The 27,845-nt window shown below is 39.5% G+C and overlaps 1 protein-coding gene across 6 annotated transcripts in view; it reads left to right on the forward strand.

The window, feature by feature from the left end:
• LOC115228580 (TBC1 domain family member 15) overlaps nucleotides 1-14,967 on the forward strand; it is a 60,877-nt gene extending 45,910 nt beyond the window's left edge. For all 6 annotated transcript variants that reach the window (XM_029799154.2, XM_029799149.2, XM_029799144.2 and 3 more), the window contains 9 exons: nucleotides 1,036-1,164; nucleotides 1,564-1,667; nucleotides 2,508-2,602; nucleotides 3,698-3,814; nucleotides 6,389-6,489; nucleotides 8,708-8,807; nucleotides 11,412-11,509; nucleotides 12,468-12,584; nucleotides 14,658-14,967. In XM_029799154.2, coding sequence (XP_029655014.1) covers nucleotides 1,036-1,164; nucleotides 1,564-1,667; nucleotides 2,508-2,602; nucleotides 3,698-3,814; nucleotides 6,389-6,489; nucleotides 8,708-8,807; nucleotides 11,412-11,509; nucleotides 12,468-12,584; nucleotides 14,658-14,921 — 1,125 coding nt within the window. In that variant the 3' untranslated portion in view covers nucleotides 14,922-14,967. The remainder of the gene's footprint in view (nucleotides 1-1,035; nucleotides 1,165-1,563; nucleotides 1,668-2,507; nucleotides 2,603-3,697; nucleotides 3,815-6,388; nucleotides 6,490-8,707; nucleotides 8,808-11,411; nucleotides 11,510-12,467; nucleotides 12,585-14,657) is intronic.
• Nucleotides 14,968-27,845: the final 12,878 nt, after the last annotated feature.

Genomic DNA, 27,845 nt, shown 5'->3' on the forward strand with positions numbered 1-27,845 from the left:
AAACTAAGAATATAAACAGGAAAGCATAAACTTTACATGTACTTCATACTTTGTATTCAACAGCTGTTTCATTAAGATAAACATTACTAAATGTATAATTACGTAATTATGATACATAATTAATTTCAAAGCTGTGTTTACACAAATCAATCAGGATATATATATTGTTCCTCTTGGATTTACTTCACTGTAACAATGTGTTGAAATTTTAATTAACTGCTATTTATTAATTGAATTCCTAATTACTGTGAATTTAGTTTTTATGTTCATACATCAGTTCTTTATATGGAATTAAGGCTTTATATTAACAATGAAACAGCTTTTCTCTTCACCTAAAAGACAGGCTTTGAGGTGTGCTATATAGCGTGTAACAAAACATACCAAAGTACTGCTAGGACAGTTGTTACAATTTAAAACATTTATACAAAATACATTTTGTACATTATTTACATTTGACGGATATTTGTCCTCATCTTGTTTGTTGATAACACAATGTTTCGGCTGATATACCCTCCAGCCTTGATCAGGTGTCTTGAGGAAATTTCGAACCTGGGTTCTCATTCTTTAGGTATTTTTCAATGTTATTATTATTATTTTCAGGTCACTGCTTGGAATTGAACTCGGAATTTTGGGGTTAACCCATGCTCTTAACAACTACGCCATATGCCTGTAGTGGTTAAGAGTGCAGGTTACTAACCCCAAAATTCCGAGTTTGATTCCAAGCAGTGACCTTAATAATAATAATAATAATGAAAAATACGTCAGGAATGAGAACCAGGTTTGAAACTTCCCCAAGACACCCGATGAAGGCTGGAGGGTATATCAGCCGAAACATTGTGTTAACAACAAACAAGATGAGGACAAATATCCGTCAAATGTAAATAATTCCTCATCTCTTAAATATAGAAAATACTGTTCTGTTCTCTTCATTTTCTTCTAAAACAGTTCTTTTTTCCTTTTTGTCATCTTCTAAACGTATTTCACCCGTCCTCTGTTACTGTTTATATATTTTCCCTTTCCTTTCTCTTCTAAAAGACCAAACTACCGCCACCGCCTGAAACCAGCAGAGGAGAACCACTCCAGGCTCACCAGTGGACTAATTTCCTGGATGCGGATGGCAAGGTTACTAATATTGAGGAAGTGAAGAAAATTATATTTCGAGGTGTAAGTGAATTGTTAAATTTGTTTCAGAGTGTAAAGAAGTGCTGATCTTTAACCATGGAGGGAACTTGGGGAAGAGCTAGACCCAGGATGACATGGGAAAGGGTGGCGAAGTGTGTACCGGGTGCTTTTTACATGGCACCGGCAGCAGTGTTTTTTATTTGGCACCATCCCAGTTGACCATCGAGTGTACCATGCTATTCCAGACCAGTGATAAGTGAATCAGTGTTAAACGAGGCTGCTTGTATGAACACTTTAATGTCTAACTCCATGCAAATAATGTCAAGTGACAACCGAGGGAATAATTTTGGGGATTCAGATTTTATAGTTTTTTTTTTTTTCTCCCCTAAAGTTTTTACCATTTTGATTTACCATGTTCTTCATCTTCTCCCCTAACTTTAGGGTATTGAACCTGCAATGCGTGTTGAAGTTTGGAAGTTTCTCTTAGATTATTACAAATGGGACTCAACAAAGAAGAGTCGAGAGGAGGAACGGAAGAGAAAAGTGTAAGTTTTCTTTCTAATTAACTAATTGGAAATTATCATTTTATCATAATAGCCCTACCACCCCTCCAATTATATTGTTTAATTAACTTGGTAAGATGAAGAGAATTTAGCTACTGTTTCTAGCAGATCAAGCAGTGATTTGCGTCATAATGTTGCACACAGACCTCACCTGTTGACCATATATTCTCATTCTTGTACCTTGAGGGTGTCCCTCGACACCTCATCATCATCTTTTCCCTTTTCTTTCTTTCCAGCTTCTACAGCAAGACCCTTGTTCCTGTCCCTCTATCATAGTCTTTGTATGTTTATATGTGGTTAGTGTGGCCTCCTAGAATTTACAGATGGACAGGAATATATCGGAAAATACAGAATGGAACATATTTAAATTGTCTCACTACATCTATGTAATTAAATAAAGTCTAAATCTGTTGAGACATGGTCTATTAATGGAGTAAAGACTGTTTGCCAACATAACATGGCAGTCCTGGTTTAGGACGAATGTTGCTGTAATTTAGCCCCAGGAGACATCGATCTGTGTCCATACACTTTTGAACAAGGGAATCTAGCACCCCCACTCAGCTCAAAACAATATCTGTGTATGGCGATTTTCGGGTTATTTCCCTTCATCAGCATAGAATAATTGTTCAGCTTAGAGGTGGCACTACCAAATTCCCATTTGAAATATATAGTTTTCAAAGTGACAACTAGTCACTGAACTAGCCACTGTCTCCTTTCTTGAGAAATTTGAAGCCAAAGTTATGTTACTGTCTTGTTTAAAAGTGAAAAGTTAATCTGTCGTTTTTCTTTTTGAATAACTGTTTGTTTGTTTTTTGTTTCCAGTGATGATTATTTTAAAATGAAACTTCAGTGGAAAACCATAAGTGCAGATCAAGAAAGCCGGTTTACTAAACTAAAAGACAGCAAGACACTTATAGGTGGGTTGGCATCGTTAGTTTAATCAGAGCATCACCTGAGGTTGATGATATTGTGTGCACAATTAAACCCATTAGATTATTGCTGCCGGTAGGTGGCGCATCAATCGTCATAAAGTCAATCGGTTGTAAGTTGACGATGACCTGTATCCATATGTGTATTATATGTATATCATCATCTATATATATATACATATTTAATCTTTCTATTATATGTAATTTTCTAGATGGTGTAATTTAATTTTTCATTTTGAATTGATAAAAGGTGGTTTTTTTCTTCTAATATATATATATCACATGATCACGTGACCGACCAGACCATCTGATGTTTTTACACATCGCTGGTCACAATGCGTTCACATTGTTTTAGCCTTCGAATGACGCCACCCCGCTGGCTAAGCGAGCAGGCCAACAGAAGAAAGAGTGGGAGAAAGAGTGGTGAAAGAGTACAGCAGGGATCACCACCCCCTGCCGGAGCGTCGTGGAGCTTTTAGGTGTTTTCGCTCAATAAACACTCACAACGCCTGGTCTGGGAATCGAAACCGCGAGTCCGCTGCCCTAACCACTGGGCCATTGCATTGCACCTCCTATATATATATATATATATATATATATATATATATTATATTTTGGGAAATTTGATTTAGTATTTCTAAATTGAATTTTTCCCTGTAAGTTTGGAATAATATTCCCTCATTATTATTATTACATATACATACATTCATATATATGGATCTCTTCTTGTCTGGGGGTCCCAGATGAACCTACCTCACAACAGGAGACGCAGATGCGGGCAGCGGCATCAAACTCCCTTGTTGATCAAGTGCCACATATCAGAGGTGGATTCACATATTAGTGTAGCTCATTCAGCGGTGGTGCCCCAGCATGGCCGCGGCCTTCGGGCTAAAACATTTTTACGGATTTAAGGATTTATATATATATTTCGCTTTTGTATCTGGTTTGCTGACAAAGTAGACTTGAAATGAAATGAAATGAAACCAGAGAAAGAAACGGGTGTATTTTATTATAAGTTTTCTTGATAGTGTCATGGAAACCCAATATTTGTGTAACTGATGACGTTTTTGTTTGTCTCTCCAGAAAAAGATGTGTCCCGAACCGATCGCACTCACAAATTCTTCGAAGGAGACGGAAATCATAACTTACAAGTTCTAAACGACATTCTCAGAACATACTGCATGTATAACTTTGATCTTAGTAAGTTTGGAATTGTTTGCTTCAATATTTTGTCTTGTCTGGTTGCAGAAAATTCTGAAAGAAAGACCCAACCCCTACCCCACAAAAATTTAAAAAAAGATATGAGGACAGATTTCAACCATTAGTGAAGTTCTGTTTTTAAGGTGTACCAGCAAGTCTTTATTAATAATACCTATTTCTTTATTACCCACAAGGGGCTAAACATAGAGGGGACAAACAAGGACAGACATAGGTATTAAGTTGATTACATCGACTCCAGTGCTTAACTGGTACTTATTTAATCGACCCCGAAAGGATGAAAGGCAAAGTCGACCTCGGCAGAATTTGAACTCAGAACATAAAGACAGACGAAATACATATTCAATTCTTTATTGCCCACAAGGGGCTAAACATAGAGAGGACAAACAAAGACAGACAATTGGATTAAGTCAATTATATCGACCCCAGTAACTGGTACTTATTTAATCGACCCCGAAAGGATGAAAGGCAAAGTCGACCCCGGCAGAATTTGAACTCAGAACGTAGCGGCAGACGAAATACCGCTAAGAATTTCGCCCGGTGTGCTAACGTTTCTGCCAGCTCGCATACATATTTCTTTATTGCCCACAAGGGGCTAAACACAGAAGGGACAAACAAGGACAGACAAACGGATTAAGTTGATTACATTGACCCCAGTGCGTAACTGGTAATTTATCGACCCTGAAAGGATGAAAGGCAAAGTCGACCTCGGTGGAATTTGAACTCACAATGTAACGGCAGCTGAAATACCGCTAAGCATTTCGCCCGATGTGCTAACGATTCTGCCAGCTCGCCGCCTTAATAATGCCATTGAGATGGAGTTCGCCAAGAAATCGTCTTTTAAGTGTCTGCCTCTCTGTGTTTGCATGGGTTAAACGATTGTAGTTGAGGTAGGTTTTCTACAACTCGATGCCTTTCCTGTTAACAACCTTCACTTGTTTTCAAGTGAGATGATAACCTACTTGTCTATTGATTCAGACATGAGCAGCTGAATGTCTGGACATGTTTTCACATGAAATTGCTAAACAAATGATGCCATCTTGGTATGAATGGTAACTTTGTTTACAGTCAGTACAGAGTTACATTGTTTTTCCAGATTTGCAAAACCTATAACTTGGTAAACACAAGAGAAAAATGAGTATAAGCTGGAAGAATTATAGAGTAGTTTCCAGGGATTACAAAGTAAATATATTTGGCCTCAAATATTGTTTAGCCCTTTTGATTCCAAGCCAACCTGGTTCTATAATACAAACTTACTTCTTAACCCCAAGATCCCGAGTTCGATTCCAGGCAGTGACTGAATAATAATAACAATAATAATAATAATAATAATAATATTAATAATATGGGTCCCACCTGCTAGGTCATGTGCTGTTAATCTTGATATGAGATCACCATGTCGCGCACATATGGTTGTGATGCATGTGCCTGGTGTACCCTTATCAGACGGGTAGTCATGATGGGTATACTGGGCTTTGTATATTTTACCCCAGTGTCACTTCGGTGGCATACACTGCTCTCTCACTCAATAGTAATAATAATAATAATAATAATGATATCGACAAACTTCCTTGTTTTAACCCTTTCGTTACCAACCTGGCCAAATCGATTATATATAAGTTGATTATATTGACCCCAGTGCCTAACTGGTACTTAATTTATCGACTCCGAAAGGATGAAAGGCAAAGTCGACCTCAGTGGAATTTGAACTCAGAACGTAACGGCAGCCGAAATACCGCTAAGTGTTTCGCCTGATGTGCTAACGTTTCTGCCAGCTCTGTAATACAAATGTCTTGTTTTCATAAGTTTTGAATTAAAATCTTCCACCAAACCTTAGTCACAATTTGTGTTCCTAACACTAGCTTAATGATAATAACCAAGTTATTTTACTAAATTCTTTGTTATATTTAAAACAATTGAATGAAACACAGAGCATCTCAAGAGAAATATGGTAACGAAAGGGTTAAAGTGTTTGCTAAATTAAAACTTACCCATGAGATTTCATGTGAATTTATGTTTCAAACTCCAGTTTAATAATGACAGTTATTTTACTGAATTCTTCATTATTTTTTTTTAATTGAATGAAACAAGTACTGTATATGGTAAAAAACCCAAAAGGGTTAAGTTACACTTTTCAATTCTACAACGGGCCCAAAACCTCAAATTTGCAGATTTTATTTCTGTTAATGCTGACTAAAGTGTAGCTGTTTCTCAAGTAATTGGTTTTTAGATTAACCCAACTTTCCTAATCTACTTTAACTCATGGCATCATAGATCAAAATAATACTTACTTGGTTTGCAAGATTCTTTATGTGAATTTGTGTGTTGAAGCATATTTTATTGTGTCTGGGGAGAGTCATTCTCTTTTAGTACATTATTAATTTAACATACTCACTGGTCTGATTTCCTCTCATTTTCACATAAATGAAAATAAATGAGTGGCAATCAGATTGGTGAGTGTGTTAAATTGATAAGACACTAAAAGACACGACTCTCCCTCAGACTCAATAACCAATACTTAAAATTTCTTCTAAAGTTGTCTCCCTTATTTTACAGGTTATGTTCAAGGAATGAGCGACTTGCTCTCTCCTATATTAGTAATAATGGAAAATGAGGTTGATGCCTTTTGGTGCTTCGCTGGTTTTATGGAAACTGTTGTAAGTTTCTTTTCTTTGTGTAAACTTTAAATTTATGCTTCAAAGGTTGAACCAGAGCTGCAGCTTGCCAAGGTTCTACGTGTCTTGTCTCCAGTGATAAAACTATTTTAATCCTATCATCATACTGTCATCATCATCATCATCGTTTAACGTCCGTTTTCCATGCTGGCATGGGTTGGACGGTTTGACTGATGTCTGGAGAGCCAGTGGCTGCTCCAATCTGATCTGGCAATGTTTCTACAGCTGGATGCCCTTCCTAACGCCAACCACTCTGAGAGTGTAGTGGGTGCTTTTTATGTGCCTCTGGCACAAGAGTCAATCAGTGGGTACTGACATCGCCATGTTCAGTTGGTGCTTTTTATGTGCCACCAGCATGGGAGCCAGTCAGGCGGATCTGGCATTGACCGAGTTCAAGTGATACTTTTTACGTGCCACCAGCACAAGAGCTAGTCAGGGGGAACTGGTCACAGCTACGATATTGGTTTAACTTGACTCAACGGGTCTTCTCAAGCATATCATACTGCCCGATGCATCTGGGTATTCTTAACAGGGCCAGTCATGCATGGCTGCAATCTCACATTAGTTGCCGAATCTTCTCAGTCGCAGCACATCTCCAAAGGTCTCTTGTCATGTTCCTGATATTATGGGAGTAGCATAAACGAAATCTCTTCTGGATTCCTGTTAAGAGATAAACTATTAAAAATAACCAACTGGTCCCATGTTGCAGCTTTGGGGTCAGCTGTGTTTAGGATTCATTACTTATGGGGTCCCACCATACCTGTTGTTTACTTTTGTTTTTAACCAAATAAAAAAAAAACGATTTTGCAATCAATCAAGCATGTGATAAACCCAGCACTTTGTTTTGTAAACATGCAAGGCCTACAGTTCTATGTTTAAGAGATGAGGAATTATGTACATTATTTACATTTGACGGATATTTGTCCTCATCTTGTTTGTTGTTAACACCAGCCTTCATCGAGTGTCTTCGGGAAATTTCGAACCTGGGTTTTCATTCCTATGGTATTTTTTTGATGTTGTTATTATTCATGTGGCATAGTGGTTAAGAATACGGGCTACTGACCCCAAGATTCCGGTGACCTGAATAATAATAATAATAATAATACCAACAGTAACAACAACAACATTGAAAATTACCTTAGGAATGTGAACCCAGATTTGAAACTTTCCCAACACAGGCTGGAGAGTATATCAGCTGAAATGCTGTGTTAACAACAAACAAGATGAGGACAAATATCCATCAAATGTAAAAAATATGCAAGGCCTAGACTTTTTTTATTTATTTTTTTTTAATGCATTTGAGCAAATTATTGGTGATATTTACTCTTTGGATGAAGAGCTTAGACTTACACTAGCAATAAGAGGGATTCAAACTGGTGAAAGAGATGAAGAAAGTAATGATCCAAGATAACAAATATGGCAGTTGAGAGAGAAAGGCCTATCATTGTTCTTCTCCTCAGTTTTTTGAGGATTCTGCTCATTGCTTTTCCTGCAGTCATTTCTCTTGAACTGTATGGGCGACTGATAGCATGTTGTCAACTTAATGTGACAGTCCTGTGAAAGGGAAGAATGCTACTGTTATTTAACCCTAGGAAACACCGTTTCCTGTTGGACTTGATTCATTTCCTGTGTCCTTATGTTTACAAAGGGGGAGACAAGCACCTCCACCCACCAAAGCCAGAATCTAGAGACTAGTTTCAGAGTCATTGCTCATCATCAGTCTGGTGTAGCCTGGCTTGCTGGCTGTCGATGCCTATCCACCTTTGTAGACATATAATAATTCAAGTGAAATACATTCACTGATTTTTGAAATAGAAATAATATATTTCTACATCTCTGAGATTTATGCAGTAGCAGTATGATAATCTCTGAGAGATTTAGAAATGTGTCAAAGTCCAATAGGAAACGGTATTTCCTAGGGCTAAATAACAGTAACATTCTTCCCTTTCATGGGACTGTCACATTAAATTGACAACATACTTTCACTTTATTGTGCTGCTACTGCATAAATCTCTCTGAGAGATTTAGAAATGTATTATTTGTATTTTTTTGCTCAGGATTTCAGGTGAAGAGTAAAGTTAGACACAAGGGCCCGACTCTGAGTAGGTTAACTCTCTGTTAAATTATGTATTTGTTATGGGTGTATATAAAGTTATTTACCATATTTTGAGGTGTTTTTTTTTTTTTGTTTTGCTTTCAGTGTAGTAACTTCGAAATGGATCAACAAGGTATGAAAACGCAGCTGGCACAAATGCACACCTTGATGCAGTTTGTGGACCCTGAATTGTGCAGTTATCTTGGTAAGTATTTCTTAATACGATAGACCCCCCCCCCCCCTCTAGCTTTTCATCTTTCTCTTGTCGTAGCTGAACTTCATAATTGCTTTGAGAAATTAATTATAAACAATGCAAGCTTAAAAATTCTTGAAGTAGTTTATTGTAAAACTAGCAGTATCGCCCGGCGTTGCTCGGCTTTTTGTTTCGACCCTTTAGAATTGGAATTTTTGAAAAGTAAAAATTTTGCATTATGTAGCTTGTTATTCTCTTTAAGTGAACATTTTTCTGGTTCAAATACACTGAAAAATAGCAACACAGCAGTAAAAAAAATCGTAAAAAAATAGGGATTTTCATTTTTAAAAAAAAGCACCTTTTTGATGTAAATAATTTTTGGTGTTAACATGGTCCGATTTGAATTTTTTCTTCTACGAAAGGAAGAGCAAGCCTTCTTCTATCATACTCTCAATTTTGGTCAACTTGCACCACAGGGTCTCGGAGGAGAAAGTGTTAGTTGAAGGCTACCAAACCTGCCACACACAGACAACTTCAGCTTTATATTTAGAGAGATTTGTTATTGCAGTTAAATAATAATAATAATATAATAATAAGCCTTTCTACTATAGACACAAGGCCTGAAATTTGGGGTGGGGGTTACAGTCGATTAGATTGACCTCAGTATATAACTGGTATTTAATTTATCGACCTCTAAAGGATGACAGGCTAAGTTGATCTTGGTGGAATTTGAACTCAGAACATTCATGCATGGGTCATTGCCTGTGCAGCCTGACTGGCTCCCCGTGCCAGTGGCATGTAAAAGGAATCATCCGAACGTGGATCTGTCTGTTGTAGACAGAGGAGAGTTTTGCAATTCCTTGCAAAATGATTCATTCAAAGCACAGGTTCTCAACCATTTTTTGCCTTTGTGGATCCACTCCATTTCTTCTTTATTTCTTGCTGGACCATCATAGCCATTTGATGTCTATAAAAAAAATCCTGCTGTATTTTTATAATTTAATATTAGGAATTGTATAAAAGGAATGTATTGTAGAAGCATAAACAATTTATAAGCCCTAAAATTCACTCCATGGTTGCCCATGGGCTTATAGTGTAGTGGTTAAGAACACAGGCTACTAAACCCAAGATTCCGAGTTCGATTCCAAGCAGTGACCTGAATAATAGTTTACATCGTTGTTTAACGTCCGCTTTCCATGCTGGCACAGGTTGGATGGTTTGACTGAGGACTGGTGAGCCAGAAATAATAATATCCAAATAATAATATCGAAAAATGGGAATGAGAACCCAGGTTTGAAATTTCCCCAAGACACCTGATGAAGGCTGGAGGGTATATCAGCCGAAACGTTGTGTTAACAACAGACAAGATGAGGACAAATATCCATCAAATGTAAATAATATAAATAATATAAATAATGCATAAGCAATTTATTGCACATAAATTCTAAAAACGAAATCTTCTCTGGACCCCCAAGGGTCATATGGGACGCATTTGAGAACCACTTGTTTAGAGCTGTATATGAGTTCCCTCCATCCATGAAATTAACCGTGCCTCTACATTGTGCCACTCATCAAATGTCAGAAGTGACTGCAGAAGTGCTTTGCTCAACAACACAAAGCGCTGCCCAGACTGGGAATTGAAACCATAATCTTGTGATTGTGAGTGCAACACTAACTACTTGGCCAAGTGCCTTCATATTCTGTAGTATGCACACAGGTATTGTCTTGGTCTCACTATTGCTGGACACATCTTTGCCACCCTCTCTCTCATCATCATTTCCCTCTTTATCTTACTCACCAAATCTCCTTACCTTACTCTCAGACTCCATCTCCTTTCTCTTCCACCTGGGCTGTGTCCATCTACCTACAGCAAGGCACCCATCCGTGTCCCTCTTTACCTTTAATCTCTCAACTGACACAAAGCCACCCACCACTTTAGCACTACTAAGCCGAAAGGTTCTTTGTCTTGCATGTTGCTTGGTGACCCTGGTGGTGCTGGTGCCACTTAAAATAGTACCCAGTAGACTGTAAGGTGGTTGGCATTAGGAAGGGAATCCAGGTGTAGAAACCACACCAAAACAGACAACGGAACCTGGTGCAGCTCCTGGCCTTACCAGCACCAGGCCTTACCAGCACCAGGCCTTACCAGCACCTGGCCTTACCAGCACCAGGCCTTACCAGCTCCTGGCCTTACCAGCACCTGGCCTTACCAGCTCCTGGCCTTACCAGCACCTGGCCTTACCAGCACCAGGCCTTACCAGCACCAGGCCTTACCAGCACCAGGCCTTACCAGCTCCTGGCCTTACCAGCACCTGGCCTTACCAGCACCAGGCCTTACCAGCACCAGGCCTTACCAGCACCAGGCCTTACCAGCACCAGGCCTTACCAGCACCTGGCCTTACCAGCTCCTGGCCTTACCAGCGCCTGGCCTTACCAGCACCAGGCCTTACCAGCACCTGGCCTTAACCAGTTCCCGGCCTTACCCAGCTCCCAGCCATACCCAGCTCCTGTCAAACCATCCAACCCATGCCAACATGGAATAACGGATGATGATGATGATGATTATACTACAAAATGTTTTGAGATTTTGACATTATTTTTGTTCTTAAATTTCAGAGAGCCATGATTCAGGGAATTTCTATTTTTGTTTCCGTTGGTTATTGATTGTCTTCAAACGAGAATTTAGTTTCCCAGATATACAGAGATTATGGGAGGTACTGTATGCACCCTTTCTTTTCAAATTTCGATAAATTACAAATAATATAAACTTGAAAATACAGGATGTGTGTGTGTGTGTGTGTGGTTGAGCTAAGGCCAAGGAACAGTGAATATCTTTGTATGGTTAATCTGACCCTGAGAATAGGTTCAAGTGTGGCTGTGTGGTAAGAAGTTTGCTTCCCAACCACATGGTTCCAGGTTCAGTTCCAGTACGTGGTACCTTGACCAAGTGTGTTCTATATACCTCAGCCAAGCAAAATCTTGTGAATGGATTTAAGGAAATGACTAGTGACCGAGACTTTTGGAAATATGCTGTGCTTGAGAAGACCTGGCAAGCCAAATGAGACCATAACCTCATGGCTTATGGGTACCTTTTCCTTCTTTGGACACTAAACTCTGCTTGCGAAGACCTGTTAAGGGAAGTGAAATCAAAATCAAATTTAATGACTGGCATCTGTTCTAGTGGGGTGCAAAGAGCACCATATGAGTGTGATTGTTGACAGAGCAGCTAACTGGCTTCAGTGTCAGTGGCACATAAAAGGCACCGTTCAAGTGTGATCGTTACCAGCATCACCTTACTGGCACCTGTGCTGGTGGCATGTGTAAAAAGATTTGAGCGAGGTCGTTGCCAATATTGCCTGACTAGCCCCTGTGCCAGTGGCACGTAAAAGCACCCACTACACTCTCGGAGTGTTTGGCGTTAGGAAGAGCATCCAGCTGTAGAAACTGTGCCAGATCAAGATTGGAGCCTGGTGCAGCCATTTGGTTCGCCAGCCCTCAGTCAAAATCGTCCAACCCATGCTAGCATGGAAAGCGGACATTAAACAATGATGATGATGAAACTGAGAGAAGCCTGTTTGACTGTTGCCAATCTTTCTTTGTTCCCAGTTCAGTTTGTGTACAAAAGACTGCCTCTTTCCATTATATTTTCTTTCTATTATATTTTCTCAACAGGTATTATGGACCGGGTTACCTTGTCAGAACTACCATTTGCTCATTTGTTTGGCAATCTTAGACAATGAGAAAGCTACGTTAATGGAGAATCGTTTTGGTTTTACTGAAATCTTGAAAGTAAGTTCCTATCACAGAGTTGGAAATAATATTTGGATTATGTTCTTGCTTATCACCACCATTTTTATGTCTTTGTTTATGCTTTCATTGGTTGGACAGATAGTTTTTCAACACAGCATGCTGTCATGTTTGCTGTTTTGGTTTCATCTTTGTAACATTCTTTCACCTAAGATCAGCCTTCATCACCTGTCTTTCTATGGTTCATCCTCTTCTGCTCATTCCTTCCACACGAATCTCCTGGTACTTCTTCACACACCTGTCATCATTTATAGATATTTTCGATCTCATTTGGATTCTTTGCCACCAAATTTGAATTTTTCAATTGGTGCTCAAGCCTTGAAAAAACAAAAAGAGTTATAAACTACATCAGCCGTAAGGGAATACATGTCTATCTTATCTAACTCATCCAGTAAAGCCCACTGCTACTCAAACTTCGATCTAACTCCAAGCTTGGGACAACAAACTTGAGTTGGATAAACTTGAATAGTAAGCTCTTTGCTCTTTATAACCGTTTTATGAAGTCACTTTTTTTGTTAAAGACTTGTTCAATTTGCAGCTCCTCAAAGCAAATGGACTGGTTCTCTTAAGAGGGATCACGGGTTCGAATCTCAGACCAGGCGATGTGTGTGTTTTCGAGTGGAACACCTAAGCTCCACAGATTCGAACCCGTGATCCCTCTTAAGAGAACCAGTCCATTTGCTTTGAGGAGCTGCAAATTGAACAAGTCTTTAACAAAAAAAGTGACTTCATAAAACAGTTATAAAGAGCAAAGAGCTTACTATTCAAGTTTATCCAACTCAAGTTTGTTGTCCCAAGCTCGGGGTTAGATCGAAATTTGAGTAACAGTGGGCTTTACTGGATGAGTTAGATAAGATAGACATGTATTCCCTTATGGCTGATGTAGTTTATAACTCTTTTTGTTTTTTCAAGGCTTGAGCACCAATTGAAAAATTCAAATTTGATTGCAAATAATTCAAATTTGGTGGCAAAGAATCCAAACTAGATCGAAAACATCTATATATACATTACATATCTATATCAACTTAGCTTTCCCTCGTCTGTTTTACTACAAATAACTCCTTTTCTAATCCAGTTTTTCTTCCAGTGCATCAAGTCCTTATGTAAGGTTCCTTTAACCCTTTTTATACCATATTTCTATTTCAGTCAATTTTGAAGATGATGAATATTTTAGTAGAGTAACTTTGTCCTTATTCAGTTGGAATTTTAATGGAAGGTTTTCATTTCACTCTCCTTAACTCTTTAGTATTTCAACTAACCATATTTGACTCAATGCCAGCACCGCCTTGACCGGCTTCTGTGCCGGTGGCACGTGACCTGCTGTGCTTGAGGAGACCTATTGAGTCAAGTACATCAACTTCAAAATAAATATCAAATGGAAATTGTAGTTAAGATACCTGTGCTGGTGGCACGTAAGAAGCACCATCCGAATTTGGTCGATGTCAGCGCCGTCTTGACTGGCTTCTGTGCCAGTGGCACGTAAAAAGCACCAACTGATCGTGGCCGCTGCCAGCCTCCCCTGACACCTGGCTAGTGGCACGTAAAAAGCACCCACTGCACTCACGGAGTGGTTGGCGTTAGGAAGGGCATCCAGCTGTAGAAACACTGCCGGATCAAATTGGAGCCTGGTGCAGCCTCCTGGCTTCCCAGACCCCGGTTGAACTGTCCAACCCATGCTAGCACGGAAAACGGACGTTAAACGATGATGATGATGATTCTGTTTCATGTTAAAACTGACTGTCTGGCCTCTCACACCTACCTGACAATGTCATTCTAAAAATAATCCCATTCTAAAAATAATCTCAAAGCTGTGAGATAATGCATGATTAATTCAAATTTACGTGAATAAATAAGCATTATTTATTTGGCTGTAATCTGAATGTTAAAGGATTAAAACAAGAAGTTTGAATCATAGAACGAAAGGTGGCTGTGGGTGGGTTGCTATCAAAAGGGTTAATTTGTTCGTAGGTTAGGGCCATAAGCCCACAGCCAAGCCCTGTTTGGGTTTATTGCTTTTGATAAAATGTCTAATTGTGAGTGTCTTCCTTTTTTCAGCACATCAATGACATGTCTTTTACCATCAACGTGGACCAAATTCTGAACAAAGCTGAAAGCATTTGTCTTCAGCTGAAGAAATGCAGGAAGCTACCTCAAGCAATTAAGGAGATCTTAGAACTCGGTGCGTCCTCCTCGCCATCTGCTTCAAGTAACAGTTCTGGCAGCACCACACCAGCCACTGGGAACTCTCAGTGCCAGTATCCAAATTCTAACAAGGATTATTGCTCTGGGACAGTCACAGACCACTTCACCAACGGATAGCACAACCAAAGGTTTTTAAACTAGATTTTAAAAAATATTAAAAAAAGAGCACAAAAAAATTCTAAGACAAAACAAAGACAATTCTGTATCCATGATTATATTTTGCTTGCCAGCAATGATGTCAGCTCATCTCGGCTAAAATATTTTATTTAACTTTATAGTTTCCAGGAAGCCTTTTTTTTTCTGTTTTAAGTTTCTATTTTTTACCATCTAAACCAGTGATACACAACTTTTTTTTTTGTTACTGAAGGTGACCTGCAAAACTTCATGAGGATAACTTCATGGACTCCCCCCTCCATTCATCCCAAAAAGGTACACTGTAATATGTAGACCTCAGGATGTGGACCACCAAAATTTTGGTGTGGACCACGAGGGGTCTTGATGGACTGTGTTGTCTCTCACTGGTCACTAGCCAATTGATTGCAATCCACTCAGATTCAGGGAAGTATCAGAACTTGATGCAATTGGTGCCACACCTCAATGATGATGTCTTAAATCTCTCTCTCTCTCTTATTTTCCTTGTCCCACAACGGAACTGGGTCGTCCACTTTCTCCATTTCAACTTGGCTTTTAAATATGAACACCATTTTATTTTTATCTTTGACTGTTACAAGATGAAAATGTGCTGATTGTCTGACTGGTACGGCACGAAGCCAATCAGTCAGTAATCATTGTTTAATCATTTGTGTGCATGTCTACATAATGTACGAATGCATGTAATACATACATATACACACAGGTGTGTGTGTGTGTGTCTGTCTGTCTGTCTCTGTTGTACAATCACTTTACATTTCTGGTTTTCTTGATCTTTCATTCATGAATTTCCTGTCTGTGCTTGTATGTGTCATATATAATTAATAATAAAAGGGTAAAATTAATTAATTAATTAATTAATCAATTAATTAATAATTTCACCAAGTAGATCAGTATGTTAAAATAACCTTAATAGGTAAAATTATACAAATATTTTATAATTATTAACATAATTATAATTAGAGGTCAGCTAATAGCTTCACCACATACCGAATTTAGAAATAGGAATTTTAACTCCTATTTCAAAATTCGGTATGTGGTGAAGCAATTAGCTGACCCCTAATTATAATTATGTTTATAATTATAAAATATTTTGTATATATATATAATGTGTGTATATATTTGTGTTTCTGTGTGTTTCTATATGTGTGTGTATTTGTATATAAATGTGTGGATGTACATATGTGTATATATAGATATTCATGTATATGTGTATATATATGCATGTGTGTGTATGTGTGTTTGTGCATGTGTACGTGTTTCTGTATATATATGAGTGTATATTTGTTTGTATTTGTATATAAATGTGTGGATATACACGTGTGTATATATGGATAGTCCTGTATGTATGTGTGTATATTAATGTGTGCATATATATAATGTATATATATATTTGTATGCATATACATACATACATGTGTGTGTTCACAATCCACAGTTCACTTTATGGTTGGACTGAATTCACAAACCTTCTGTCTTCCTCATTGGTAAACTCTCTACTAAATATAAATAAAACCTTGTCCAGCTCCGTAAATAAACAACATTGAGAAAAACCTAAGACTTCCATAGATTTCATATCTTTTCTAGATGCTTCTGTGTTCCCTAGCCCTTTCCTCTACTCGTCCCTTCTCTCTTCCTCTCCCTGCTAATTTTTTTTTTGTTTGTTTTCAAGATTTGTGTCTCCAAATTCTAATTCATGCCTAAGCTTATTTAAATATTTTCCTTCGTTTAGAAATTAACTAGCAGCATAGCCTGGCGTTGCCCGGGTATGTAAGAGCCCCTAGTAGGCAACAACTAATCCCAATCTAGTCCTTTCCCTCTAGGGAACGAAGGCGCATGTGTAGGCTGCAATGTCTTCTCTTTGCTCGAATACTTCTGTGTATACGATGTTCCTAGCTGTCCCTTTGGGCGAAAACATGAAAACATCATTGTGCCTCCCAACGCGTGAACAGCCCACGTACAGCCCAGAAAATGTGTTGCATATAAAAAGCTTACATTCTCGACCCCATGTCAAATTTATCGATTTTTTCAGAACTGGGGGGACTTTTCAAAATTTTCGCTGCGTTAGTTTTGAATTATGACATTGGGCTATGTGTGTGTCAAGTTTCATCAGAATCGGTTGAAATCCGTGGTCAGGGTGAGGGTACAACCTGACAGACACACAGACAGACAAACTGCCGTTTATATAGAGAGAGATAAATGGACTTTACCATCATTCCCCGTTCATACTTCCCCAAGTGCTCGCATGTGCGCACACACACCCAACCTTTTTCTACATCCAAGGTGATAATTCCTCGAATGATGTCATAGATTCAAGCAGATGTGGCTGTGTGGTAAAAAGCTTGCTTCCCAATCACATGGTTCTGGGTTCAGTCCCACTGTTTGACGCCTTGGGCAAGTGTCTTCTACTATAACCTCGGGCCAACCAAAGCCTTGTGAGTGGATTTAATAGACAGAAACTGAAAAGAAGCCCGTTGTGTGTGTCCGTGTGTCCCCATGTTTGCCCCCTCACCATTGCTTGGTTCAGATACTTTACTGCTTCAGTAAACTCTATCTGACCCAAACAAGCTTGGAAAAGTGGACATGGAAACAGTCACTGACACACACACACACACACTGGTCATCATTATTGACCCAGTTATTTTGCTACAATTTGATTTTGTCAAACTAATCTTAATCCCACACTGGTTTACAAGCATCCTCTAGAGGTGCTAAAAAGTATCCCGTCTGGCCTGGCTCTGCATCATTTCAGCCGTAATCTCTCTTACACACATATATATAATCTATGAAGATGAAGTCAGGAGGTAGGAAAGGTAAATAGGGGTTTGTTGTTTCCATAATATCTTTATGGGTGTCTCTTAGGCCTTCTGATTCTGTTTTCTTCTCTGCGTATCCTCCTTGTGCAAATGTTTACTGTTTGTTTCAGTTGCATGGCTAAGTTCAGCGATTTAATCACTTTGTGAACTGATAGCTGGGTCCTTGCTAAGTGCTTACTGCGGGTTCTGCTTGAGCCTCGAAATCTAATTTTCTTTGTGTGCGTGTGCATGCGTATCTATCTATATATATATATAGAGAGAGAGATATCTATAGATATATATCTATAGGGAGCTTGCTTCCTAGCCACATGGTTTCGGGTTCAGTCCCACTACGTGGCACTCTGGGTAGGTGTCTTCCGCTATAGCCCCGAGCGACCGGAGCTTTGTGATTGAATTCGGTAGGCGGAAGTTACTGCCGTGTGTGTATGTGTGCGTGTAGGTGCTTGTGCCTCTCCGAAAGAGAGAGAGGGATATATTATATACATATATATATATATATATATATATATATATATATACATATATATATGTATGTATGTATGTATGTATGTATGTATGTATATATATATGAGAGGTATTGGTATCTAGAAGACTCAAAGAGTGATGGGTAACGCTAAGTAAGTACTATGGACAGATGAAGGGATATCCATAATATCCCAGAAATAGCTGTAAGACTATTTCATTATAAATGTCCTGAAAACTCCTCACAGCCTTGGCTTTGTTATCCCATTCTGTCTAACACACACACATATATATATATATATATGAATGCATGCATGTGTGTATGTATGTATGTTTAAATTTCATGTTAAATTGCTTTTGACAATCAATTTCAGTCCATTTTCTAAATAATATATATTTTGTAAATTATATTTGATTCAAATTTATTTTACCCACCAAAAAGGGGTTTTTTAGAAAAAATTTTAATTTTGTTGCATTAGGTTCTAAAGTAAAATTAAAATTGTTTTTCTTTCTGTTAAACCTATTTTGAAAATTTCTTAATAATATTTATTTACCATTCAAGGAACTTAAATCCCCCAAAAATTGTGATCCAGTTTCCAGCTAAATTCATCTCGTTTTCCCATATTTTCCCCTCCTATGGCGGAATTCTTTGAATGACTGGCAAAATGCTGAACGGTATTTCGTCCGTTTTTGCATTTGGCACTCAAATCCCTCTGGTCTCGACTTTGCCTTTCGTCTCTAGCGAGGTCGATAAAATAAGTACCAGCTATGTACTGGGGGGGGGGGAGTCGATGTAATCGATTATGCCCCTTTTCTGAAATTGCTGTCTTTGGGCCAAAGTATGAAGCCATTATTTATCCCTGTTAATCCTTTGTAAGTCAAGATTATCATCCACACCCTGCTCCCCACCTCCATCCTATGCAACCGGCTGTTCTCGTTAAATTTATAAAAATTCGTCTAAAATAACGAAGCTGAAACCATTAACCCTGGTCTCTTTGTATTATTTTAGACATATTCCCCACCCTTCACTAAAAAAAAAAATAAAAATGATTTAAAAAGATTATTTTAAAAAATTTCCCATTCCCGGATAAGAAATGTCTTCTAGATAATCCTTATTTGATTTCTAATTTTTTCTCATTTTCCTCCTCCTCCTTCCCCTCCTCTTCCATTAATTAACTTGCTGTATCCTTGAGCAAGTGTCTTCATCTTGTGTTGCTCTAGTCTTTGTCACCTGAAAACATGTACCAGCTGCCTGGCCCGTGCAGCTCTCTCCCTCTCTCTCTCTCTCTCCCCAGCTCTCTTTATCTCTCTCTCTCTCTCCAGCTCTCTCTTTCTCTTTCTCTCTCTCTCCAGCTCTCTGTCTTTCTCTCTCTCCAGCTCTCTTTCTCTCTCTCTCCCTCCCCCCAGCTCTCTCTTTCTCTCTCCAGCTCTCTTTCTCTCTCTCTCTCCAGCTCTCTTTCTCTCGCTCTCCAGCTCTCTTTCTCTCTCGCTCTCCAGCTCTGTCTTTCTCTCTCTCTCCACCTCTCATGCCCTCAATACCCTGTTGGGTGGCTGGAGAGGATATCTACGTCTGTCTGTCTGTCCAACTATAGAGGTGCCCCAAGCAACTTCAAGACTTAAACACTACCAGGTTCACAAAACGGGGACAGATGCCTCAGTCTGTTTCGCCTCCCTCGTCCTTAACAATTTAATGCCTTAAACAGCTCTACCCAAGATACATCATCATAGCTTTAGTGTCGCACGTTTCTTATAGTTTGTCCAGCCAAAAGACAAGAATTAGGTTGCTGCAAAACAACCGTAAATGATAAAATGTTTCTGACTTTTTAAGATTTTCTTTCTAAGCAAACACTGCTGATGCTACAAACACGCAATCAATCCGGAAATGTCTTGAGACCTGGTTGAACGCCTTCTTGGTTTGTTATTTTAGAATTGTTTATACATACATACATACATGTGTGTGTGTGTGTGTATTTATATATGTGTATATATGTATATGTGTCTGTATATATACACATGTATATGTATATGTGTCTGTATATATACACTTATATATATTCAAATATATGTATATGTGTCTGTATATATACACATGTATATATTCAAATATATGTATATGTGTCTGTATATATACACATGTATATATTCAAATATATGTATATGTGTCTGTATATATATACATGTATATATTCAAATATATGTATGTGTGTCTGTATATATACACATGTATATATTCAAATATATGTATATGTGTCTGTGTATATACACATGTATATGTGTCTGTATATATACACATGTATATATTCAAATATATGTATATGTGTCTGTGTATATACACATGTATATGTGTCTGTATATATACACATGTATATATTCAAATATATGTATGTGTGTCTGTATATATACACATGTATATATTCAAATATATGTATATATATTACTGTTGCTGGTGGTGAATTGTGTAAATATATCCTAAACAAAATGTGTATATTGTAACTTTTACATTTAAGATGCCATGGAGGCAACTATGAAGAGAAAATATAAAACTTGAATATGTGAATCTAGTGTTGCTTTTTTTTTTGTTTTATGTTGTTGACGGTTTATTTTCTTTTTTCTTTTCTTTGCTCAATAATTTCTGTTCTGTGAAGACCTGTGGTTTAATTCCCTGGGCCTTACTTCCCTGGGCATGGATACATTGAAACTCCGACGTCTGGCAGCTGACTTGGCCGACACCCATAAAATTATTAACCATCTTACAAACAATAACTCTGAGCACCTTTTCAAACTCCACCCGTCTAACACCTGTGGACATGTTTACAAAGTCAGAAAACAGCACAGCTCCTTCCATGACTTTCGGAAACATTTTTTTCACGCTAAGAGTTGCTGAAGCATGGAACAAACTGCCGGCATCAGAGCAGTTAGTTGCCGGAGCACTGCATCCTTCAAAACTTCCATGCTTTCTGAGATTTGCCAACACTTCACCTGATTTTCTCTCCTCCATACACACACAAGCATGTACCTGACTCATACACTGTTCACTTTCCAGGCATTTCTACATTACTGCATATGCTTTATGTGCACTTTTGACAGGTTGTGGTGCACCTGAGCACTGTATACAATAATTGCATTGTTATAAATACACACACACACACACATATATATATATATATATATACACACATATAATCTGTGTTTGTCCACCACCATTGCTCGACAATCGGCGTTGGTTTGTTTACGTCCCTTAACTTAGCAGCTCGGCTAAAGAGACCAATAGAATAAATACCAGGCTTGAAAGAAGTGCTGGAATCGCTTTATTTGACTAAAAGATAATTTCCAGGTGGTGCCCCAGCATGGCCAGTCTAATGAAAGAAACAAGAAAAAGATGTACGCAATTAAATTATTGTAAGGGAGGAGTTATGTCCCTTATACTGTAGACGAAACTGTTATTTTATGTGGTTACTGGATCTGCTAGAAATAGCAGCCAAGTCTTCCTCGAATTACACTCCATCTTCAGGAAATATACTTTGTATAATGTGGGATGGTCGTGTCTGGAACGTTACACAGTTGAAAATAGGATGTTTTAAGGGAAGCAATCAAAAATGGACCAATGCTATGAAGGTTGATGATAAAATTAAAGGGTGCCATGAATTCCTAAATATCTTTGTAGCAGTTGTTGTCAGTTCTTAGTGGAAAGGCTGAGCTAATTCCCCGAGGGTGTGGCTGCAAGGTTAAAAAGCTTGCTTCCCAACCATTTGGTTCTGGGTTCTATCCCACTGTGTGGAAGTTGGGGCAAGTGTCTTTTTGACACTTTAGCATTTAAACTGGCCACATCCAGCCAGAATACTCTTTTACTTGTTTTAGTCATCTGACTGCGGCCATGCTGGAGCACCACCTTTAGTTGAGCAAATCGACCCCAGGACTTATTCTTTGTAAGCCTAGTACTTATTATATCGGTCTCTTTGCCGAACCGCTAAGTTACGGGGACGTAAACACACCCGCATCGGTTGTCAAGTGATGTTGGGGGAGACAAACATAGACATACAAACACACACACACACATATATACATATACATATATACGACAGGCTTCTTTCAGTTCCCGTCTACCAAAATCCACTCACAAGGCTTTGGTTGGCCTGAGGCTATAGTAGAAGACACTTACCCAAGGTGCCACGCAGTGGGACTGAACCCGGAACCATGTGTTTGAGAAGCAAGCTACTTACCACACAGCCACTCCTGCTATATTCTGTTTTATGATTAAACCAGCCAGATCAGACATCTTACACCTGTCCTGCAATATCATTTTAAAACTAAACTATCACATCATTGAAATTTCAGTGCCACGGTGTTAGCACACCAGGCAAAATAATTAGCCATATTTCGTTTGTCGTTACGTTCTGAGTTCAAATTCCGCCATGGTCAACTTTGCCTATCTTCCTTTAGGGGGTCGATTAAATAAGTATCAGTTACACACTGGGATCAATATAATTGACTTAAGCTGTTTGTCCTCTCTGTGTTTAACCCCTTGTGGTAGTAAAGAAAAAGGTATTTAGCCTGCCGCTACGTTCTGATTTCAAATTCTGCCGAGGTCGACTTTGCCTTTCATCCTTTTGAGGTTGATTAAATAAGTACCAGTTGAATACTGGGGTTGATATAATCGACTTAATTTGTTTGTCCTTTCTGTGTGTTGCCCCTTGTGGGCAGTAAAGAAATAAGAAATTTCAATCCCACAAGATAATCCTTGATTAATTCAAAACAATCATCATTGTCTAACGTCTGCTTTCCATCCTAGCATGGATTGGATGGACTGACATGGAGCTGCCCACACTCCAGTTGTCTGTTGTGGCATGGTTTCTATGGCTGGATGCCCTTCCTAATGCCAACCACTGAGTGTGCTGGGTGCCTTTTAACGTGCCATCAGCAGGGGTGGGTTTACCCAGCACTGGCATGGGTGCTGTTTATGACACTGGCACCTGCAAAGAGCAAGCTTGTATGTATGGAACACAGCGATTTTACTTAGCTATCCGTGCTATGACTGGCATCCGTGCTAGTGGGGTGCAAAGAGCACCATACGAGTGTGATCATTGACAGAGCGGCTAACCGGCTTCCGTGCCAGTGGCACATAAAAGTCACCATTCGAGTGTGATCGTTACCAGTGTCGCCTTACTGACACTTGAGCCCCGTGCTAGTAGGGTGCTAAGAGCACCATCCGAGCGTGATCGTTGCCAGAGCAGCCAACTGGCTTCCGTGCTGGTGACACGTAAAAGGCACCGTTCGAGCGTGATCGTTACCGGCGTCGCCTTACTGGCACCTGTGCGGGTGGCATGTGTAAAAAGATTCGAGCAAGGTCGTTGCTGGTGGCATGTAAAAAGCACCCACTACATTCTTGGAGTGGTTGGCGTTAGGAAGGGCATCCAGTTATAGCAACACTGCCAGATCAGATTGGGATCTGGTGCAGCCATCTGGTTCGCCAGCCCTCAGTCAAAATCGTCCAACCCATGCTAGCATGGAAAGCAGATGTTAAACGATGATGATGATCTTGTTGTTAACATAATGTTTCAGCTGATATACCCTCCAGCCTTCTTCAGGTGTCTTGGGGAAATTTCGAACCTGGCTTCTTATTCCTAAGGTATTTTTCGATATTATTATTATTATTATTATTATTCAGGTCACTACCTGGAATCAAACTCGGAATCTTGGGGTTAGTAGCCCGAGCTCTTAACAAGATGAGGACAAATATCCGTCAAATGTAAATAATGTACTTTGAGATAATGCATGATTAATTCAAAACAATTTGAATAAATAAGCCTTCCATTTGACAGAGTTCTATGAACGCTTAAGCATCACAGGAGAGGGCAGTCTCAAGGTTACTCCAAGGTAGATTGGGTCAGTACAGTACTCCAGTGTATTCCTGACCATTTACTCTTCAGAAGTTGGTTGGTTTCATAATTCCTGAGATGGAACGAGCAAGCTCTCGTCTTTTCAAATTGTTCTCTCTTGTAAACAATAATTTGTTTTAAGGCCATCTCCCCCCCTCCTCCCCCATTAAAACAGGGAGTTCACCTTGCTGGCCCATCACGATCTAAAACTCATCATGGTCCCTTGTTTCGCTTTTTATGGCTGGATGGTCTTCTTCCGACAGTTGTTATTAAAAACACTAATAAATGGTGATGTTTATCTTTTCTCTTTTGTCTCACTCGTTACCCAGTGGCCATACTGGGGCAGCACCTTGAAGAATTTTAGTAGGTTTTTTGAAGCTTAGTACTTATTCTATCAGTCTCTTTTGCTGAACTGCTAAGTTACCGGGATGCAAACACACCAACACCCATTGTCAAGCAGCAGTGAGGAACAGACAGACACACACACACATCTATCTGTTTATATATGACGGGCTTCATTCTATTTCCATCTGTCAAATCCACTTGCAATGGTTCGGCTGGCCCGAAGCTGTAGTAAAAGATACTTGCCCAAGGTCTCTCACAGTGGGACTGAACTCGGAACCACGTGGTTGGGAAGCAAACTTCTTACCTCACAGCCACGCTTGTTTGTTTTCTCAAACTGATGAGATAAAATTGCAACAAGGTTTTCTTGCCCCCATTCCCCGACCCCCCCCCTCAAGACCAAAACAATTATTTCCTAAGAAATCAAATATCTGTGGTATGCTGGAATATTTTCTTCATCCACATCCTTCTCTTATCACAGAGAAAGAAAGAGCAGCTAATTGGGTGGGGTGGGGGGAAGAGAGAGGAGCTAATCTCAATACTGACATATAATCCAATCTTACTTCATCTTCCACCCTTGCCCATCCCATCTAGTGATGTGTTCCTCCGTTTCCTTTCATGACTTGTCAGAAAAATATCTAATTATCCAGTTCCAGGTGTGTTGGAATTGTCTTATCAATTACACACCTGCCTCAGGTGAGTAAATATATAATGCATTTGTCATTGCTGTTTTGTATTACAAAAATGTTGCATGCCTGTGGGGGTGGGGGTATTACTTTTTGTGATTACCCAGTCTTAGCAGCAGAGTTTACACCCATTTGCAGGAAGCAAAGAAGGTAAGCATATTTAGACAGACTTAAAATGGTTATTGTTCAGCCCTGGGTTGGTTCTGAGTGAGCCAAACCTATGATGAATCATTCCAATCATGACCATCCTTATGGGTTTTGTTCTACGCCTGTGGTTCTCAAGTTTTCTTTTTTGTTTTTGTTTTACCTAGGGACCCCTTTGAATACTATTTTATTCTGGTGGACCCCCAAAGCCATTCGTTGTTTAAAATAGATACCTTTCGAAATTGTTATTTTGTTTCTTCCCACGTTCACCTACATGCTAGAAACGTGTTAAACTATTTCAAAAGTTAAAGAAATCTCGCTGTTTCTTGTGATAAATAAAATAGTTACAGTTATTTAATGAAACCAGTCTAAATTCTTGATGATTTTAGAATATAATTGAAACTCATAAGGGTTTTGTGATAAAAAGTTTTGCTTTTGTTGTACAAAAGCAAAACTTTTTTCATGGACACAATACAACTGAGAATCCCCAGTTTTTTATCATGTTCACATGGACCACCAAACCCCACTCCAAAACCTTATGTGAACCCCTAGGGGTCATCTAGACTCTGGTTGAGAACCACCATTCCAGACAGTGGAAATCCAATGTGTCTGTACCTTTTGATAGGGTGTGGAATGATGGACATTTGGCTGTTGTTTATCATCATCGTTTAACGTCCGCTTTCCATGCTAGCATGGGTTGGACGATTTTTGACTGAGGGCTGGCGAACCAGATGGCAGCACCAGGCTCCAATCTTGATCTGGCAGAGTTTCTACAGCTGGATGCCTTTCCTAACGCCAACCACTCCGAGAGTGTAGTGGGTGCTTTTACGTGCCACCAGCTTGGAGGCCAGTCAGGCGGTACTGGCAACGACCTCGCTTGAATCTTTTTATGCATGCCACCGGCACAATGCCAGTAAGTCGACGCTGGTAACGATCACACTCGAATGGTGCCCTTTTACGTGCCACCGACACGGAGGCCAGATAGCCGCCCTGGCAACGATCACGCTTGAATGGTGCTCTTAGCACCCCACTAGCACAGGCACAGGTGCCAGTAAGGCGACACTGGTAACGATCACGCTCAAATCATTCCTTTTACATGCCACTGGCACGGAAGCTGGTTAGCTGCTCTGTCAAACGATCATTATTGTATACGTATGGGTGTGTCTCCTTGTCTTGACATTGTGTCACTCTTGTAGAAGCTGTGCCCTTTATTTCCAATCTTCTGTGAAAATATGTCTGGTCATGGAGAAATATTACCTTGTTTGGAAACTGGAGAAGGTTGGTGACAGGAAGGGCATCCAGCTGTAGAAAATCTGCCTGGAAGTCTTGGACCATTCCAGAGTTTTGCTTACACTGTTTTATCAGGTGAGTGGAAGGATCTTTTACTACTTAAGGCCACTGGACTGTGGCCATGCTGGAGCAACACTTTGAAGGGCTTTCAATGAGCTAAACAACCCCAGTATTGTTTTGTTTTACAGTCTGGTACTTATTCTATTGGTCTCTTTTGCTGAACTGCTAAGTTATGACGATGTAAACAAACCAACACAAGTTGTCAAGTAGTAAGACACACACACACGACTATAAGCCTTGTAACCAGTTGATCTAGTAAATGGGGCCTCATCTCATTGAGGGCTCATGCGCAATAATGCCATTGAGAGGGAGGCCCTGAAATGGTGCACATCCTCTCCTGATGACCCCAATTAACCTGATAGCATCCAGCATGTGGACCCTTCGGCTGGTAGTACTTGCATCTGCAAGTTATTTGCAAAAAATACATGCATGCACACACTCACACATGATGGGCTTCAACACAGTTTCCATCTAGTAAATTCATTCTCAAGGCATTGACCATCTCAGGGTTACAGTAGAAGAGACACTTAAACCTTTCGTTATTATATTTCTAATTAAAACCCTTATGAGTTTCAATTAAATTCTGAAATCATCAAGAATTTAGACTGGTTTCATTAAACAACCGTAACTATTTTATTTATCGACTTCTTAATGTGATTTTTGGAACGCAATTGAAAAAAAGGTTCTTAATTCTGTTGCGTAACTTTTGCCTCAATGACACGAGTGACTGAGACCTTTGGAGATATGCTGTGCTTGAGAAGACCGACAGGCCAAGTGAGACCATAACCCAGGGCCTATGCCAGTGCTGTATAACCAGCCCATTTAAGAATACCCTTCAATCATTGGGCAATAAACTTTGCTTGTGAAGACCTGTTGAGGCAAGTGAAATCAAAATCGCTGATGTGGCCAATGATGGTACCGCCTGATTGGCATTCGTGCCAGTGATATGTTAAAAGCATATCTGAGCGTGATCGTTACCTGGGCTGCTGACTGGCTCCCATGCAGGTGGCACGTAAAAAGCACCATTCGAGTGTGATCATCGTCAGTGTCACCTTACTGGCACACGTGCCGGTGGCACGTGAAAAACAACATTTGAGCATGGTTGTTGCCAGTGCAGGTGGCATGTAAAAAACACCTTTTGAGTGTGGTCATTGCTAGTATTACCTGACTGGCCCTCGTGCTGGTGGCACGTAAAAGCACCCACTACACTCTCGG

Source organism: Octopus sinensis, linkage group LG2 (genome assembly GCF_006345805.1).
Source record: "Octopus sinensis linkage group LG2, ASM634580v1, whole genome shotgun sequence".
Lineage (NCBI taxonomy): Eukaryota > Metazoa > Mollusca > Cephalopoda > Octopoda > Octopodidae > Octopus > Octopus sinensis.